Source organism: Fusarium odoratissimum (assembly GCF_000260195.1).
Source record: "Fusarium odoratissimum NRRL 54006 unplaced genomic scaffold supercont1.52, whole genome shotgun sequence".
Classification (NCBI taxonomy): domain Eukaryota; kingdom Fungi; phylum Ascomycota; class Sordariomycetes; order Hypocreales; family Nectriaceae; genus Fusarium; species Fusarium odoratissimum.
The window spans coordinates 38,931-56,078 of NW_022158732.1; the positions used below are offsets into that span (position 1 = coordinate 38,931).

General features: G+C 45.6%; 9 protein-coding genes across 9 annotated transcripts; 4 read left to right on the forward strand and 5 right to left on the reverse strand.

Moving 5' to 3' along the window:
* Window positions 1–781: 781 nt before the first annotated feature.
* On the reverse strand, window positions 782–1,165 carry FOIG_15411 (uncharacterized protein; the record flags this gene model as incomplete). Its single annotated transcript, XM_031216771.1, has 1 exon — window positions 782–1,165. One exon carries the CDS (start codon window positions 1,163–1,165, stop codon window positions 782–784), a length of 384 nt encoding a protein of 127 aa, XP_031053463.1.
* A 1,575-nt stretch (window positions 1,166–2,740) lies between these two features.
* FOIG_15412 (uncharacterized protein) lies at window positions 2,741–4,623 on the reverse strand (the record flags this gene model as incomplete). The annotated part of the gene is made up of 4 exons (XM_031216772.1): window positions 2,741–3,086; window positions 3,372–3,714; window positions 3,735–4,423; window positions 4,568–4,623. The coding sequence occupies 4 exons, from the start codon at window positions 4,621–4,623 to the stop codon at window positions 2,741–2,743; spliced, it is 1,434 nt and encodes a 477-aa protein (XP_031053464.1).
* Window positions 4,624–4,860: 237 nt separating this feature from the next.
* Window positions 4,861–6,009, forward strand: FOIG_15413 (uncharacterized protein; the record flags this gene model as incomplete). Its single annotated transcript, XM_031216773.1, has 3 exons — window positions 4,861–5,017; window positions 5,072–5,110; window positions 5,168–6,009. The coding sequence occupies 3 exons, from the start codon at window positions 4,861–4,863 to the stop codon at window positions 6,007–6,009; spliced, it is 1,038 nt and encodes a 345-aa protein (XP_031053465.1).
* A 27-nt stretch (window positions 6,010–6,036) lies between these two features.
* On the forward strand, window positions 6,037–6,570 carry FOIG_15414 (uncharacterized protein; the record flags this gene model as incomplete). The annotated part of the gene is made up of 3 exons (XM_031216774.1): window positions 6,037–6,093; window positions 6,147–6,309; window positions 6,362–6,570. The coding sequence occupies 3 exons, from the start codon at window positions 6,037–6,039 to the stop codon at window positions 6,568–6,570; spliced, it is 429 nt and encodes a 142-aa protein (XP_031053466.1).
* Window positions 6,571–6,621: 51 nt separating this feature from the next.
* FOIG_15415 (uncharacterized protein) lies at window positions 6,622–7,319 on the forward strand (the record flags this gene model as incomplete). The annotated part of the gene is made up of 2 exons (XM_031216775.1): window positions 6,622–7,085; window positions 7,136–7,319. 2 exons carry the CDS (start codon window positions 6,622–6,624, stop codon window positions 7,317–7,319), a joined length of 648 nt encoding a protein of 215 aa, XP_031053467.1.
* A 315-nt stretch (window positions 7,320–7,634) lies between these two features.
* Window positions 7,635–9,124, reverse strand: FOIG_15416 (uncharacterized protein; the record flags this gene model as incomplete). Its single annotated transcript, XM_031216776.1, has 2 exons — window positions 7,635–8,635; window positions 8,995–9,124. 2 exons carry the CDS (start codon window positions 9,122–9,124, stop codon window positions 7,635–7,637), a joined length of 1,131 nt encoding a protein of 376 aa, XP_031053468.1.
* Window positions 9,125–10,105: 981 nt separating this feature from the next.
* FOIG_15417 (uncharacterized protein) lies at window positions 10,106–11,355 on the reverse strand (the record flags this gene model as incomplete). The annotated part of the gene is made up of 2 exons (XM_031216777.1): window positions 10,106–11,223; window positions 11,271–11,355. 2 exons carry the CDS (start codon window positions 11,353–11,355, stop codon window positions 10,106–10,108), a joined length of 1,203 nt encoding a protein of 400 aa, XP_031053469.1.
* Window positions 11,356–12,577: 1,222 nt separating this feature from the next.
* On the reverse strand, window positions 12,578–13,648 carry FOIG_15418 (uncharacterized protein; the record flags this gene model as incomplete). Its single annotated transcript, XM_031216778.1, has 2 exons — window positions 12,578–12,979; window positions 13,499–13,648. 2 exons carry the CDS (start codon window positions 13,646–13,648, stop codon window positions 12,578–12,580), a joined length of 552 nt encoding a protein of 183 aa, XP_031053470.1.
* A 1,163-nt stretch (window positions 13,649–14,811) lies between these two features.
* Window positions 14,812–16,379, forward strand: FOIG_15419 (uncharacterized protein; the record flags this gene model as incomplete). Its single annotated transcript, XM_031216779.1, has 9 exons — window positions 14,812–14,998; window positions 15,047–15,079; window positions 15,140–15,230; window positions 15,297–15,338; window positions 15,390–15,544; window positions 15,605–15,638; window positions 15,691–15,832; window positions 15,883–16,302; window positions 16,352–16,379. Exons 1-9 carry the CDS (start codon window positions 14,954–14,956, stop codon window positions 16,377–16,379), a joined length of 990 nt encoding a protein of 329 aa, XP_031053471.1. The 5' UTR covers window positions 14,812–14,953.
* Between the last annotated feature and the right edge of the window lie 769 nt (window positions 16,380–17,148).

Genomic DNA, 17,148 nt, shown 5'->3' on the forward strand with positions numbered 1-17,148 from the left:
GGGGGAATAAAGGGGGAAAAAGGCAAATTAAGAAAAGAAGGTTTTAGTATTTAGGGAAAAACTATAAATATTAATAGGCTAAGGCTAGCTTTATAGGTTAATAATAAATTAGATTAGATTATAAGATAATATAATAGGAGAAATATAAGTTAAGGATAAATATAATTAAATAATACTTAGGGAGTTATTAATATATAAATATTTAAACTTAAGGGTAGGTATTAGGTATTATAATAATAAAGTTAATTAAAGATAATTATATTTAAGCCTATTAATAAATAAAATAATAATAAGAAGATAATTAATAATATATAAATATTTAAACCTAGGGGTAGGTATAAACTTTATAAAATACTAATAATTATATTAGATACTAAGATAATAAATAGGCTTTAAATATTTATAATTTTACCTATAGCCCTATTAAATCTAGCTAATTTCCCCTTAATAATAAGGACTATAATTGTTCAGTTATGTATAAGGTTGTTAACAGAGCCGCCGCCCATAACTTCATCCCTTTCAAAGTAGATGATCATGATTTTCACATCAATGTATTGTCCCCAACAACACTGGAGCTATTCCAGCCTTTTATACCTATATGCCTCGTACAGTTATGGGTCTATTACAGCGATAGCTGGGTCTATCATCTTATGCAAAAAAGGTGTTACTGACAGCCACTACTCGGCCGTGGACCCCAGAGTCAAGTAGTGTGCCGCTTCTCAGGGTATTTATCTCTCGTTGCCAATATAACAACGATTCTCCATGACTTTCCAGGATACTCTCAAGCGCTGCATCGGTCAAGTGCAAACCAATGGCCGGGGACACTCCAGGTGCCATAATGATACCCGCTGCCATGCTGACTGGGGAAACATTGGTTGATGATGCTCTCAAATGCATCGTAGCACATCTGCTTATCCATCTTCGACCCTTGGTACTCAAAATGACAATCCCAAGCATTGAGGCCATTTTCACAAGTTTTCTTCCAGCTTCCCTGTCCCGCGAATCTGTTGCAAAAGGCTTCGCGATCTTTGTAGTTTCCCTTCCTGTCGGTGCAAGGTCCAACAGCGCCTCCGCCTCTTCCCCATCCGCCGCATTCCGCAGCTTCGGTTGAGTAGAGGTTTGCAGCCAAGCTCAGGGCGCTGAGAAAAAAGTTTCCGGCTCTCATGGTGATTGACTTGAAGTGGCTGTTGAACGCGATAGCATGTTAGTCGTGGATAAATCTGGAAGTTATAGGATTAGTTACCTGAAATACTTGAAAAGAGACAGTACCTGCGGCTTGTAGGTTCGCAGTGATGCTTAAGAATGTACTTCCTGAAGTACTGCTGTAAAGGTTTTATACTAATTTTATTGTACTATTATTGCGGTCTGAATGGTCTCCGAGGCGTTGCCGTTAACCGATATAAGCGGTCTTGGCAGCTGTCACTGAATCCTTCCTCGTATTTATGGAGTCGTAGAGTATCTCAAGCTGCTGGCTTGGGTAAAGTCAATCTTGGCATTAGTACTAAGAAGTACTCTGTGGGAAGAGACCCCACAAATGTGCGAGAGCCTTAACATGGTTGATTATTCGTAATGCCTATAAATTGTTTATAATAATTATTAAGAGATTTGTAGCCACTAGCGTACTTCCAGACTTGATATATTTTTAAGATAAAAGAGTGTTTTATGGGCCCATAATCGAACAATACTACCAGACCATATCTTCCGCTCTCTACATTCCTCGATGCAAGGTCAGGACGTTACGGCGGTCGCTCCATGCAAAGATAATCATCAGTGCTATTATGTCTTTGCAGGCTTGTGTTAATCGGTATCCTAGTGGGTAGACCCATCCCTATGATGTTACTAATATCACCGAGATCGTAATATAACATAGTTTAATAAAGAATACTTCAAGGCCATGTTAGCTTGCGCGAGGTTGGAATCATAGTTATCAACACGTTTAACGATTGGGTTACCAGGACACATTCAGAAACCATCAAGTATTGTTAGAAATAGTATATTGCCAAGAAATGCTGCATGTGCCAAGCCATCCCGCATAAGTTCAAGACTACAGTGAAGCAGTTTCTCCGTGAAACCCGGCGGCGGCAAGTATTTCTCATATTCCCTGCAATGAACCACCATGTTCTAAGCTGAAAGCCAGATTTGTGGCTTGAGAACAAGTCTTATTGCGTATGCTAGTCACTCAGGTCATAGTCATACTTACCAGGGATAAAGGTAGGCTCGCCAGCTGTACTAACCTCGCCCCATTTCAATCTAATAGATGCCAACCACGTTGTTAACATGACTATAATATTGTCCTGGTAACGTACCTCTGCCAACCGAGTTACAAATACCACGCACCGTGTGTTACAAAAGTTGCCCAATAATAAGGGTGATCCAAGCGCAAGCCTGCTTTCTTTCTTCCCTGGAGTCGTCTCACCGCCTTCTGGAACCAGAGTGCCAGATTCCATGGCGACGCGATGGTGTCCCTTTGGCGCCGCACAGCCTGGAAGAAATACAGGGTAAATGCTCGCCCGTCCTCGCTGCGAACCGGCCATATGGTACCTATGGCTGTTGCACAGCCCGCATATTGCAACGCCGAGAGCCGCCGTTGCGGCTCGTCCCCTGTGCCATAGTTCTGCACGCCAGAGGAGCATGCGACGATGGAAGCGAGTGACAGATTGAGGTTAAGGGAAAAGGCGTTGCGAACCGTGAAGGCATCCTTGTGTGGCCCCAACGTTGGCCGGTAGGGGGATGTTGAAGGCTATGTGTGATGAACCTCTTGCACACCGGAACTTGTCTCTGATGTTTTTCCATCGCTTAGAACGAGAGACTGGTAGATGGTGTTGGGATGGGTCGCTGTGTGTCCATGAAAATGAAGAATGTCGACGTCCTTCACCACTGTCGTCAGGTTTTCCCTGTTGGCATTGCATCGAAGCCTGGGCTCCGAGCCAAAGTCAGACGCCAGCTTTCTAATGCATTTATATGCCTCCTCGCGTTGCGTTATCTTGACCTTGTCCTCGATATGATCTTCGTAAGCTGAGAAGAAGGCGGTTCTTAATCCCCCAGCTCTCTCGTGTAGTTTCGAGTTGGCTCTCTCACAACATTGCCTGAGTAGTGATACGTTCGCTGTATATAACACGAGGTTCCTTCAGATCACAGGCACGCCTTCTATCTTTAACGCGTGCAAGGGGATGGCATGCATGGTTCTCGTCGGAAAAAAGACGAGCAGATCGCCCTCATGTGTACACTGTGAAAGTCTGGAAACAAGGCCGTTGAGCTTGTCAAGTGTTCCTTCTTCGAGCAGCCTCTCCGATGACACCAGCGGCGTGTGCGAGGATAGGTAACTCTGCTTCGACACACGCACGTGAGTTAATGCCATGTCGAGCACTGACATCTGCGGCTCGAGCCTCGCATCCAGTGTGACCATTACAATCTTTTCACCTATAATAACCCAGTCGACTAATACAACTTTGGAGCCGGGCGAAATATCCCGATCTTTTTCATTTCCAAAAAGCCATTGGAGATCCTGCAGATCGGTCTTGCCCGCTCTCGAGGCAAGTAGACGGCCGAGGCGCTGATGTTCCTTCATCATCGAGCGAACGCGTTCCAGTTCCATACTCGTCGAAATCTTGTCTATGGAAACTACCGATTCGAGTTTTCGCGCGAGCCTCGCTTCTTCCCCCAACAGCTTTACGATTTGGTCATCGACGACAAAATTAGGAGGTCGCTGCCGGTCTACTGATCAAGTTGCGAACCCACCAAGTCGGACAATGCCCTTGCTTTCGCTCTCTGGGTCCGTCGCCACATCTTCTCGGCATCACCTAGTGCGAATGTGAGTGCTTGAGCATGATTAAAGATATCATCATGGGTGGAAGAAGCGACAAGCAGCTGCTTTTTGCGCAATGACTCCAAACCCGACGACGAACAAAGGTCCCGTCGCAATCGTTCCGAGATGGACTCCCCGATCTCGAGGTACCGCAAAGCCTCAGCATAGAGCATATTCCTTTCTTGTCCGTCTTGATTCTGGCCGAGAGACTTAAGCGCTTGTGAGACATGAAGAATAAACTCCAGGGGAACGCTGTAAGGTCCCAATTCTCTATAGGCTGCCAGCGCGGCTGCAGCCCGGTCTACTACTGCTAGGACCTGGGAGTGGTTGTCCTCTGGACGCAGAGATGAACCAAATGAAAGAAAGAAACTTGGGAAGATTAGGTGTTGGCATTTCGAAATCCGTCTGAGGCCTTTTTCATCCATGCACTTCACCAGACGTTGTCTCAGAGGCTTCTCGGCACTCCTAAATTTCCCCCGTGCCATGAACGGCTCGGCCTGTCTAATGGAATCCTCATTATGATACCTTTCTCCGATTCGCTCCGATTCCCCCATCCAATAGTTTTGGAGTTCCTTGTGGTGGTCACCCTGATCCGCTCTGGCTAAGCATCCCTCTAGACTGACGATGGTTTAGACTTTCTTGAGTTGGCATTGCACATCATTGCGCTTCTCATCAAGTCGTAGCGACTCCTTCAGTATCTGGATGGCCGCCTCATGATTAGGTCCAGGCATTTCCGATGTCATAGCCGTTGCGAGTGCCAACTTCGCATCAGATAACATGTCCAGTAGCCGCCATTTCTCAAACATTTCCACTGCCATCTTGACGTATTTGAGGCTTCTATCCTGGTCTCCCAGCGAGCCATACGCCTGTCTGAGCTGCACAAATAGCTGACTAGTAGTCTTTGGGGTTTCCTCCGACGCATCATCCACGGACTTTTGCAAATATTCGAATGTCTTTCCAAAGTGCTCTTGTCGTAGTATTGCTGCGGGAGATAATTCCACGCTGAGTCGTAACATCGCATATCTGTTGGACGTCTGGTCCAGAACTCTCTCGAGATGACTGAATGTGTCAACCATGTCATCCCATGGGTCATGCTTGGGTCTGAAGACCTTCATGAACTTTGGGCCAGTATAGTCCAGATTGCGATAGCGATCTACGTGCTGGCATCATACATGTCCTGGGCTTGTGTTGCCCCCGTCATTGTTCCTATAGGTCAGCAACTCTCTGAGACATATGTGACTGTTTCTCCGGCTAATAATCTGACAGTATGCGTGGCTGTGACTGTGCCTGTCACACAGAGAATCGGTTCCGCGCAGGGGACCTGGAATGCCGCTGTTGAATGGCGTGTCAATGTGACTTAAGCTGTCCTTAGTAATCTGAAAGAAGTCCGCATCTTGGGCATTGGTGGTTATACCAGCAGCCTTCTGCAACGTCTACGAGTTGAAGAGATTACTCCATCTACTCACTTTCGCCGACTCATAGCCGCAATTATTGTTTTGTCCCAGGGAACAATTGTGCTAGGACCCTTCGTCACCTTCGCGCTTTACGCAATCATTCTACGAATCAATGACGATCCGAATTTCACAGCCTCCAAAGCCTTCACTTCATTGAGCCTGATCAATCTCATTGCAGCTCCAATTTTGGTACTGATCCAGAGTCTCCCCAGCTTCGCAGCTGGTCTCTCTTCTTTATCGCGTATCGAGAGCTTTGTCTCTTCAACGACTTCATCAGATGGAAGGAAGTTGCAAGATGAAAAGTCTTCTTTGAACGCAAGATGCCTCTATCTGAGGGGCCCTGAAGCAGATCATTCAATCGAAGATCAGGAACTCAGCGAACTTGAGCCATCTATTTCATCTTACTACACGAGTCAGAGAACTCTTGAAAACAGTATCATAGTCAGGCAAGCGAAATTTGGATGGAAAGCTGACAGCGATGTCATCAATTCGTGCAACTTTGAGATCCAGGACGGTGCCTTGACAGTCATAATGGGTCCTGTCGGTTGCGGCAAGAGCACATTGCTATATGGTCACCTCAACGCCATTCGTTATAATAGTGGTCAAGTTTGGGTAAAGCACCGTAATGTATCACTTTGCGAACAGACACCATGGCTAGTCAGTGGATCTATTCGTCACAACATCACTTGTGGCACAGCTTTTGACCAGCATTGGTATGACGAAATTCTCGACGCATGTGCTTTGGTGTAGGATCTTGATCATCTCTCGGGCAGAGACATGCACGAGGTTGGCAATAAGGGTAGCAGTCTCAGTGGAGGACAGAGACAGCGTATAGTATGTGCCCCCAAACTGACTAGTTTGTGGGAGCTGCTAATCAATCCATCTAGGCTCTCGCTCGCGCTGTTTATGCTCAGAACCCTATTTTGTTTCTAGTCAATCCTCTCAGTGGTGTAGATCATACAACATCGAAGCATATCGTTCAGGCCCTGTTCCGTGATGGAGGTCTACTCCGCAGTGGCAATATCACTGTGTTAATCACCACCGATTCTCGTAAGTTTAACAGCTCCCCACTTCATCGAATTGCTCATTGCTGACCCAACAGGTGAGGTAATCGCTCATGGTGCCATCGTCCGAATAAAGGATTGTTCCCGAGATACGCCTGTTGCTAATGGTTGTGGCCATGAGGTTCAGGCAGGGTATGAGGGCGGTCACAGTATTGTTTTCAAAGATGTTACTGTCGCCTATGCACAGCCAAAACCTTCTTCTGAAGACACTGAGGACAGATTGGAAGAAACAGGAGCTCTGAATTAAGGCCATCTAGCACTGGACTCTATTAACCTCTCGATCCGACCGGGAACCAAGATGGCCATTACTGGACGCTCAGGCAGCGGTAAATCTACGCTGGTCTCCAGACTTTTCCGTATTCTGCCGTTATCCTGTGGAAAGATATCCATCGGAGACGTGGATATTTCGCAGGTTGATCAGCAAGTTATCCATGATCGCCTCAATGCGATCACGCAAAGCAGCTTCTTTATTTCAGAGGTGTTTTTGAAAGAAAACCTTGAGCCATCAGGACCACATGATGAAAACGATGCAGGTCCTACAATGCCAATGACCGAAGTCATGAGGGAGGTTTCAGTTAGCCTGCAACTTTGGACGTTAGTAGAGGAGCGTGGTGGACTGGAAAAAACTTTTTCCCAGGGCTCATGGTCTTCTGGTCAGTTACAGCTACTCGGCGTGGCTCGCGCTATCGTCAAGAAAAGGCGGACCCAGTATTATCCAGACTCAACCTGGAAGATACTGGTTCTCGACGAGATAACAAGCAGGTAAGCTTGCACTCAACCTATTCATATGATGAACGCTGACATCTGTTTAGTCATGACGAAGCATCGGCTCGAATGGTACGTGATCGTATCAAGGTCGAGTTTGAAGACTACACCATCTTGTCCATCGTGCACAAGTTCGATGGCGTCATCGAGGATATGGACAAGATCATCATCATGGATTCAGGAAAAGTCATCCGACGTGGGTCGCCGCGGGAGCTTTTACAGGCAATGTAGATCCAGGCAGCTGCTCTATAGTGAACTGGAGTTCTTAGTCAAAGTCCACTTAGGCTATGAGTCTTCAGGGTTTAGTATATGCCCGGAATTTGTTTTGAGAATGCTATTTAGTGCTGACTATGGAAATGGGTCTTATCTTACTGTTGCTATTCTCTTGTCACCTCTCGAGGCAATTTAAGGAATCTCAGAGTAGTGTCTTTTTATTTATAAACTCTACTCAATGCGCTTGCCTGAAGTCTAGGCCTAAAATTGACACCTCTTCTTTAATGCCCTCTAATAGCTATAATAACTGGCTCAATGGATACTATTTTGGCATTAATTCTCGTGCCGGGACCCTGCCTCATGGCTATTGTCTGCTTTATACTCTTGCATCCTTCTTAGGCCACTTGGAGTTCGAAGACTCGAACCTTCAGAGCTTTCAGGAATAGTCGAGGGCGTCCAACGAGGGCTTGAATGACCAGTAGATACTCGACTGTTGCCTTGATTTCGGTGCATGTCTTGTCTATATCTGTCCAAATTACTTTCTCGATATGTCGCTTTTGTTGTCAAATCTCTCGGATCAGGGCTCGGTGGGTTAGTTTCCAAGTGCTGACGTTGACTTTCTGCGATACATCTATTACGGTGGGGAGCGGCGGCGAAATTCTCTCCAGGTCTCGCTCGGCTTTGATCTGTATCATCATCATTACCTTGATCCAAATCTATGAGGCCTGGATCAGCAAGCTGCCTGAACCTCTCCTTGACAGTAGAGAGATCCTGTATGAAACCTTCATCATAGTGTATCATGTCGAGCTCAACACCAACCTTATAAAGCTGCGAGAGGTCTGAAAACCGTTTGTTGGCTTTTGTGGTGAGCTTCTCTTGGTAAGAAGACGATGAAGGTTGTTGTTTGGAGCTACAATTGCTCCATGTCCTAGCTCTATGCGTTGGCAGGCCGTGATTCTCATGGTGGTTGGAGCATTGGAACCCAGATCCTGGTCCAGTCGTCGTTTGTGGACAGCCAGGATCCTCAGACAATAGTCTTGCCAATGAGAGAACATTGCCTGCTCTTCTTCCGGCATGGCCTGTTTCATCCTGAGAGCTCAAATCTTGCAGCTCTCTGGTGCAGTCTGTGGCAGGGCCACCACGGTTCGTATTTGAAAAGGCTTGAGAGCTAGACAGTGTTCTTCTGGGCAAATGTCTCTGAGGTGGAACTTGTGCACCTATAACGCCATTCTGGTCCGCCGTAGCGCGACACTTTTGCTTTTGTGCTTGACTGTTCGCCGCTAGGTGCACGCCATTCTGCAGAACATTGTTGTCTGAGGTTGAAGCCAAGGCGCCTGAATTATGGTTGAACTAAACTGGCCCTGCTCTTGGTAGGTTACAAGATCTTAGTTGCACTGCATTATTTCAGTGAACTTATCCATGTCATCAAAGCACTCTGCAATATCCCAATCGTCTTGACAGTCCTGAAGTAACTCGTCTGTGATGTTCATACACGATTCCAGGGTAATCTCCTCGTGGCTTAGTAAGGCTGGAATATTCCTTTTGGAGACCGGCTCTTGATGAACTAACGTATGTTCTTGACAAGGGCGATCCTCGGGATCATCTTCAACGTCAATTCGACGTTTCAACTTATCGCCTGAATATTATTTCAAGTTTTAGTACACATGATGAAATACGTTACAATAAAACTTACGGTATCTTCTCTGTGCTACTCGATTTTGTAATTTCCTCCAATGCTCATAGCTGAATGACTCAGAGGGCTGATCACTGTTGGTATTGCGCATCTGCGGCTGACTCGGTGGATCGGGTTCTGAAGCACCCATATTTTGTATATGCATTTGAGAAAACATTACATAAACAGAGATAACAAAATTTGCCTACAAGGAGAAACCTGAGTAGCGAAAATAGCTCTTATGTCTTTACAACAACTCCGAAATATGTAATTCATTACGAGGGGTACCGGAACCTCGCGAAGTGCTCTATTAATGTTAAGCACAATGCTAGCTGGCTGTTGGTGGACCGCTAAACGCACGACTTACACTGAGGTGATTCTGACTTGCATCATTGTCGGTTGGGCCGGTTGGACCTCTGTAATACGTTCAGATGTGGAATCACATGCGAACCCTACCACAATAGACTTTCTCGGTGCATGGGGTTTCCGGTCGGAAACTTCCACTACCGGCCAAAACCTCTCCGTGTATACACGGAACGGGGCGATATGCAGACGTAGGATACTGCAAACCTTATTTCAATAAGATCACATGATCCTGGATGTGTCTATAGTGGGAACCAGGCAACAGACATTAAAGCCTACGTAATGGCACAAGGCATACTCAAGAGCGAAAAGCAGGTCGACCCTACCGATTCCTCGTACCTCTCCGGAAGGGTTGTTTCGGAGCAGCTATTGCGTTCCTTGCTAGTAGTTAATAATGCTTGGCATCAGATTGACCAAGCGAGGGGAATGAAGATGCGACCGACAATGACCTTCTCTTATATCTCCACAGATACTAGATAATAATTTGGGACACCGACAATTTATCATAGAAGAGTTAGAAGAGGATAGGTAATAATAAGCTGGAGTGTTTATTATATTATTTGCTAATAACTCGCCTATGTAACGCAGCGATTTCGAGCTTATGGTATGTCTCGTTGTGCTGGTAGATCCTGGTCAGGGGTATAAGCCAATAAGAGATGTAGAATATCATCTTTCAGTGAAATTGGGACAGACAATAAAGATGTAGCATGCTTATTGTGTATGTTAACTGTTTATATTAAGTTATACCCAAACTAGTACTGATGATTCTTTATCTTTTACACAAGCCCTTTGGGCTTGAGGTCTTGCAAGAATCGCATTTAAAGATGTTACTCTTGCTGGTCGTGTTGACGAAGACATCTAAGTCGTTATCTCGGAAAGTATTTCGGAGGAAGATGTTATCCAAAGCGATAAACTTGCGTTTAAGGGTCACGCAACTCAAGCCGAATAGGGGACTCGTTGGACTGCATTCATCGTCAATGACCACCAGCCCTACAGATGCACCCTTATTCTTTTGTCCCTCAACAAGGTTATCGCTAACTTTAGAACCGGCCGCACCGTCAATGGTAATTCCCCAAGCGATCTGGCAGGCAGGGTTAATCGGACCGACATGATTGTGACGGACTTTGGCGCCAGTAACACCTGGATCGACAAAGATTCCAAAGCAGGACTGCGAGACCATATTGTGGTGTACATCTGCCCCATTTGTCTGGACACAGATACCGACGCCGTAGTCAGTGACCATGTTCTTCTCCACATGGACATCAGAGAAATTATCCATGCAGATACCAATCCCATTGACTCCTAGGCCCGTGTGTAAGACCCTGTTGCCCTCGACTGCCGTTTTGGTCGAGCCAGCCGTGAGAGTACCATACTTGGCACCGTCAGCCAGTATGTTCTTGCTGACACGGGTATTCATGGCACCAAGGACAGCAATGTTGATACCAGAGAACTTGCGGACCTCGAAGCCGATGATGGAAACGTCTTTAACAGGCCTCTTTACTGACAGAACCTTTCGGTGCTCGATAACGAACTTGTCCAGCTCGATGCCCTTTCCTTGCACACAGATGCCAGCCTCCGTCCTGGGGCCACTGAGGCCCGAGCACATATTGTTAGCAATCTTCTTGGGAGGAACCAGGACAGCGCCCTTGCCGATGAGCTTGATGCCGTCTTTAGATATGGTAAGCTGCTCGGCGTAGGTACCCGCGGCAACGACAATCGTATCGCCGCGAGAGGCCTTGTTGATAGCTTTCTGGATACTCTCGTCGTGGCGGACGTAGATAGTGTGGCGATGGGCGTATTGCCTGCTATTTCCGTATTCGGGGGTATAGTCGTCCTTAAAGTTACAGCAGTGCTTATCTTTATAATAGCACTTGGGTTTGTCCCGGGCTGCAGAAGTTAGTAGGATAGCTTAAACGGTTAAAAGAAATACAGACCTCCTAGCCCTTCTTCATCAGAGAGAGGTGAAGCGGCAACGCTGCCGAGGAAAAAGATGCCTGTAAGGGCAGATGTAATCTTCATAATTGTCGGTTAATGGGTAGAAGCGAGTATGTGTTTGCAACGGGGACCAGATGCGGTGTAAGGTCCAGAAGGAGATTATATAATTACGACGTCTTCGGCTACCTATTAAAGTCAACCAGCCTGCAGGGAGACTTAAGTACCCGAGACTCAACTTACCAATGCAAGGGAAAGCCGCTAATTTCCCCAAACCAGGAACCTGAGGCCCATCGTTATAGATAAATTGAAGCCCTAGCGTCATAGCCTGTCCTAACGACTTGGATGTGGTGTGCGGGTGAGGGTAGTCAAGGGCGAGCAACAAGTCATTATGAATTCATATTGACGAAGAAGGCGGAGAGAAATCGGGGGTAATGTCAAATAGACGGCCCTATGACTAGCTTTGAAAAACACAAAGTATGGAGGAAACAGTCCGGATTTAGTTAACCAATCATGGCCTCCAATTCCTACTGTCTCCTCAGCTACCGATCATTAAGCTAAGCTCTCTTAACTAGCCCCTAACTCAGTCCTCCGCATAGCCTAACCATCCTACTATTATTTCAGACGCTTTAAGTTTAGTCTAGTATATTTATAAAAGTTAATATGCCGTAAGTAGCTTTTATAATAATAAAAGGATATGCTAAGAGATAGAAGAAGCAGGGCCTTGGCCTCTTATCATATATTCCTGATATTTATAATATTATAAGGTTTCTCCAGCCTTAACTGCTGCCTTGCGTTCCATTATACCAAGATGGAAAGAATTGGATGATATGAGACATCCGGAACCTCGAGTCTGGCATATTAATGTGATAAAATGCCCAAAGCGTTGGTATTGATCTAGACTTTGCGGAATGACGTCCGATAGTTTCTTGAGATCAAGTATGCGTAAATCCGAGGGTAATAAGTCATGAAAACTCTGCAAGTCCTTTAGTGGACCGGCCCAATCTTCACGTGATTGGGAATAAACGTTTGCTTCGTAGGGAAGTATATCAGCAATGCGAAGCCCTGGAGTAGTCAAAGCATAGTGGTGAAGAACGTAAAGATAGAATATCTTTTCAGTCCGTCTGAAGTAAGACTGTGATAGCTGTAGCTTGGCTAGAGATGGTTCGGTAAGGGGCGAAGTAAGGTCATTGAAATATGTAGAAAGATTTGCGCAAGAATCGAGGACCAATGTTGAAAAGGTGGACAGTTGAGAAAGTGGAATGCGTGAGTTATTTCTAGTTCCTAAAGTTTGTCATACTGAATCATACTAAAATCCCCGTGCATTCAATATCTTCTCCTCCATGTGTCCTCCTAGTGGATAAGGAAGCATAGGGATATCACCTGCTGCGCGAAAGGAAGTGTGGAAGAAAGCTGCATTTCCAGGGGGGTTCCAGTTTGGCACCCAGGAGGGCAACCCAATCACTGTTGGGTCAGACTTCTCGGTGAGCTTAACGTCAGCCAGAAAACGGAGACTGTTGCATTTGAAAATGAGCAGCCAGGCGATGCAGGTGTACTTTTCTGCAAGACTTTCCTCATAGCTCCAAACCTCACTGTCGCCCTCATAGTTGATAATAAGGGCAAGTCTAGCGTGAACTCTGTTAGTGCTCCTAGCAAGTATATGGGGCTCGCGCTGAGCGCAGGACCCATCAAGCTGCCATTCAGCTGGTGGCTTTCGAAGTGAATAATCTGGTACGAGACTGTGTGGTTCCACTGGAACCTTGCATTCCAACATCTTTCTCTAACCAAGTAAATTTCGTGAATAGAATTCGCGGATAGATACTTGCTTCCCCAAGATTGCCCAGTCGGAGAGGGGGTCGAGAGGCCCCCGGTCAAGAGACGACTTTTGGAAGACCAAGTGTTGGAATTTCATCAGGCTATTACCAGGAATGTTCACTCTGTGACGGTGAAATTCTAGTCTTTTTGCGAAAAGCAGCTCTTGCTGTATCCAGAGCTTATCCCAGTAGGGGCTTTGGAATAACGGGATAAGAGGCTCCTAGGATACTGGATAGTCTCCGAGATCATCCATTGTGGAGCGGGAAGAAAGGGAAAGTAGCTTTCGGACAGCACCATTATCCGGAGATAGGTTGATGTCGATTCACACTCTGACAGTTCCGGCCTTAGAGTAGATCCCTTTCATCAAAGCAACCTGACGACTGCGTTCATTGTTATCGTTTTGATTTATACATACTGCATCAACCCATAAACGCCGTACTCCGTCTTGAAATCGCAAATGGCGAAGGGCCGTCTGGAGTGACGCAGTTGCTGGGAACGTTTTGTCGTCGTCGACAGTGATAGGTTGAGTGACAGATGGATTCCCCCACATGTATGACAGCGTCATATTGAAGATCTTGTTCGATTGGCTCTACAGTCAATTTGCATCGAATGGGATCTTTGAAAAAGTCCCGGCAGAAGTGAGAGAATGCGAACATTCCTCGTAAGCTGCATATCATATTTCTTAGTAGAAACTTCTCCGAGGGGTTCATACTGGTGCTTCTCAGTGTATTGATTCATATTGGGCAACGGCAGTTGAGAAAGGACTCGAGCAGTTGTTAGGAAAAGTTATGTTTTTCACGATAAGTAACTTACCATGGATTTTAAGAGTTTAAAGCCTGGTTTATAGTCCTAAACAGAGCAATAGCTAAGGAACCTGATGAGATGACTGCAGTGCGACCCATCAAGATGATTGGTACCAAGCCATGCCACGTTCCAACAATACCCACTAATCATTCATCTGTGTACTTGTTTATCCGTCACCGGCTTTTGTTTTTTTTATTTCTCTTCCAAGAACTCTACTACTCATGATGTAGGGATTAAATGAAGCTATCTGGCCTGCAGAAATTACTCTTGTGAATTTCACGGTCATTAAACCAGTCTAACGAATCAGACTTTGGTGGTTATGCACCATCCTGATCAGGATCAAAGATCTGCCCAACAAACGGGTATATGATGGCATCGAAAATACTACAGTTTCTGGGAAATCCACATTCTCACTTCTATATGACAATAGTGTTTGCGAGACCAAATCGAACATTCTCTGGTAGGCAACTGCGATGGTAATTCCTTTAATTACAAATTGCACAAACCGGGCATATAAACACGTCGCCATATCTCAGATATGCTCCCGAATACTCATCCGGGACCTGGAACGGCGAAATCTTATTCTTTTATATTCTTTATATTATTTATAATACTAAAAGTCGAGTTATAGAGTCTCTGGTTCTTCTATAATGTCTGTGTTGGTCATATCATAGTGGAGACATATTAACACACCATCCGTTGCAGGCTTAGGGAAAGCTGGGATTGAAGTGGGGAAGTGCAACGGTAATGCCAAATAATAGGAGCTGCTTATTGTTCTGGTTTATTTCCCCGTCGAACTACCCTTGTTCTGCATCGAGGCGAGGTATAGACTGAGCCTGTCAGATCGATCATCCAACTGTAAGTGTCGGATAAACTGTCACCCTTGGTTGTTTGGTCGATATCCTTGCAACGCATCGGTTGAGACGAGAGAGAACAATGTAGTCGTTCGAAAGTCTGATTGGCCATCGTTCACGTGGCAAAAATCTCGCTGCGGTATTAAAATCTGGTTGCCTCGATATTTCTCTCGTGACGCATTACTCAAAGACGAGAGAGTCTAATCGACAAAATGGCAGCAAACGATGATGGACCTATCGTGGCACCCGACGAAGATGTTAGATCCCTTATTTTGTTCATGTGCCTCGACTGATATCTGATATAGGTCCAAGACGACCGCGACTCATCAATTGGAGATGTAAGATCTATCTCTGGTTGTTATGTAGCGGGGAGAGAATGAGCTAACAAATAGTGGCAGGATGCGACATCATCGACAGCAAGTTTGAACAGCTCAATCCTCGACTTTCGTCACGAAAACGGAAGAACATATCATGCATACAAGGATGGAAGTCAGTTACCGTCAACGACTCTTTTTCCTACCTCGAAGTCCAATGGCTAACACTACCTACACAAAGAATATCATCTTCCCAATGATGAGCGTGAAAATGACAGGCTAGGTACAGTTCCGGTTGTGATATAGCGGCAACGTATATACTAAAGATGTCCAGACTTGCAGCATAATTTATTCCTCCTCACTTTTGATAACAAACTTGGTCTTTCACCTCCAAACCTTCCTGATTCCAAGGTCAAGCGCGTCTTGGACTTGGGAACTGGAACGGGAATATGGGCAATAGACTTTGGTGATGATCATCCCGAAGCCGAGGTAGGATCAGTAACCAAGGATCAAAAACTCGAAGCGAAGATTAGATGCTGATAGTTTTAGGTTACCGGCGTCGATCTATCTCCTATCCAGCCCAGTTTCTCAGCTTTGAATAACTATCGTTTTTCTTTATCGATGCTAATAGTTAGCTAGCGTTCCGCCCAACGTTCGGTTCCTCATTGATGACATTCATGAGCAATGGGACTTTTCTAAGCCCTTCGATTATATACATAGCAGGATGATGAATTTCAGTATCCCCAATTGGCCAGAGTACTTGAACAAGATCTACCAGTAAGTTTAACCAGTACCTCCTAGTATTCGCTATAGTCTAACAACCTCAGAAACCTCGCTCCTGGGGGCTATGTCGAGATCCAAGAGATCGACGTGATGATGAAGTCTGACGACGGCACGCTTGGCGACGACAGTGCAATCATGAAGTGGAGTAATCTATTGAACGAGGCCTCCGTCAAGCTGCAACAAGCTTACAAAAAGATTGACGAGTTCAAAGACATGATGGCCGAAGCAGGGTTTACCGAAATTGTCGACATGCGTTTCAAATGGCCGACAAACCACTGGCCAAAGGATAAGAAGTACAAAGAGCTTGGGGTATGGAACAACCAAAATATTGCCATCGCTCTGGATTCATTGACTATAGCACCATTTACGAGAGCCCATGGTTGGTCTGTTGAAGAGGTCCATATTTTTCTGTCAAGTGTGAGAAAAGATCTTAACAACCCAAAGATACATGGGTATTGGCCAATGTAAGTACATATGGTTATCCACTAGTTATGTCAACTAATCAGCCGATAGCTGCTCCGTTTATGGAAGAAAGCCTTGAGGATGAGGGGGTATCCCATCATGTTATTAGCAATAGGGTTAGGAAACATCAAGGAGGACTAGACAAACCTTGTTTCATAACGGTGGACAGCGAGCTAGTAATTCCCACCTTGCTAGCTTTATTACTCTGCTAATATATAGTCCTGAGGCTACATTATATAGGCTTAAAAGATGTGTTCAATAGCTTGGATTTATTGGTACACTAATTTATATCTATTCTACTAGTAAATTCTATTGTAATCGCGGACTCGCTGTTGTGATCAGAGTCCCACTTAGCAATGGTCTAATCAACAATGTCAAGATCCATCAGGCTGTAACAACAGAATCACCTCCCTTCTCCGGACCCTATGCCACGTCAGATTATGTCGCTTGAAACATAAAGGTCATGTGGTCAACGATCAACGCTCGGGCCTCCTTTAAGTATACAATTGGTAGGATACCCCTGCAAACTTGCAGGTAGCCACCTCAGCTTAACAGAGCTAATACGCCATACGGCTAGCAAAGTATATAGCTATGTTCTCATTGCTGCTAATTTAGGTATAACAAATCCAGTATCGCGGGCTATCAAATATTCCAAATATGACCCTAGATTGGATTTGTTTGATTTGAGGGCAGCGCTGATCGACAAAGAGGTCCTTTGAAAACATTGGTGCGATTCAGCACGACCACGCCTGCCACCTGCACTACCACGTGCTGCGGAACATCCTGGGACCTTTGGCGTAATCACCCTCCCTACCACGGTCGACTCAGGCCACACGCACGCACGCTCC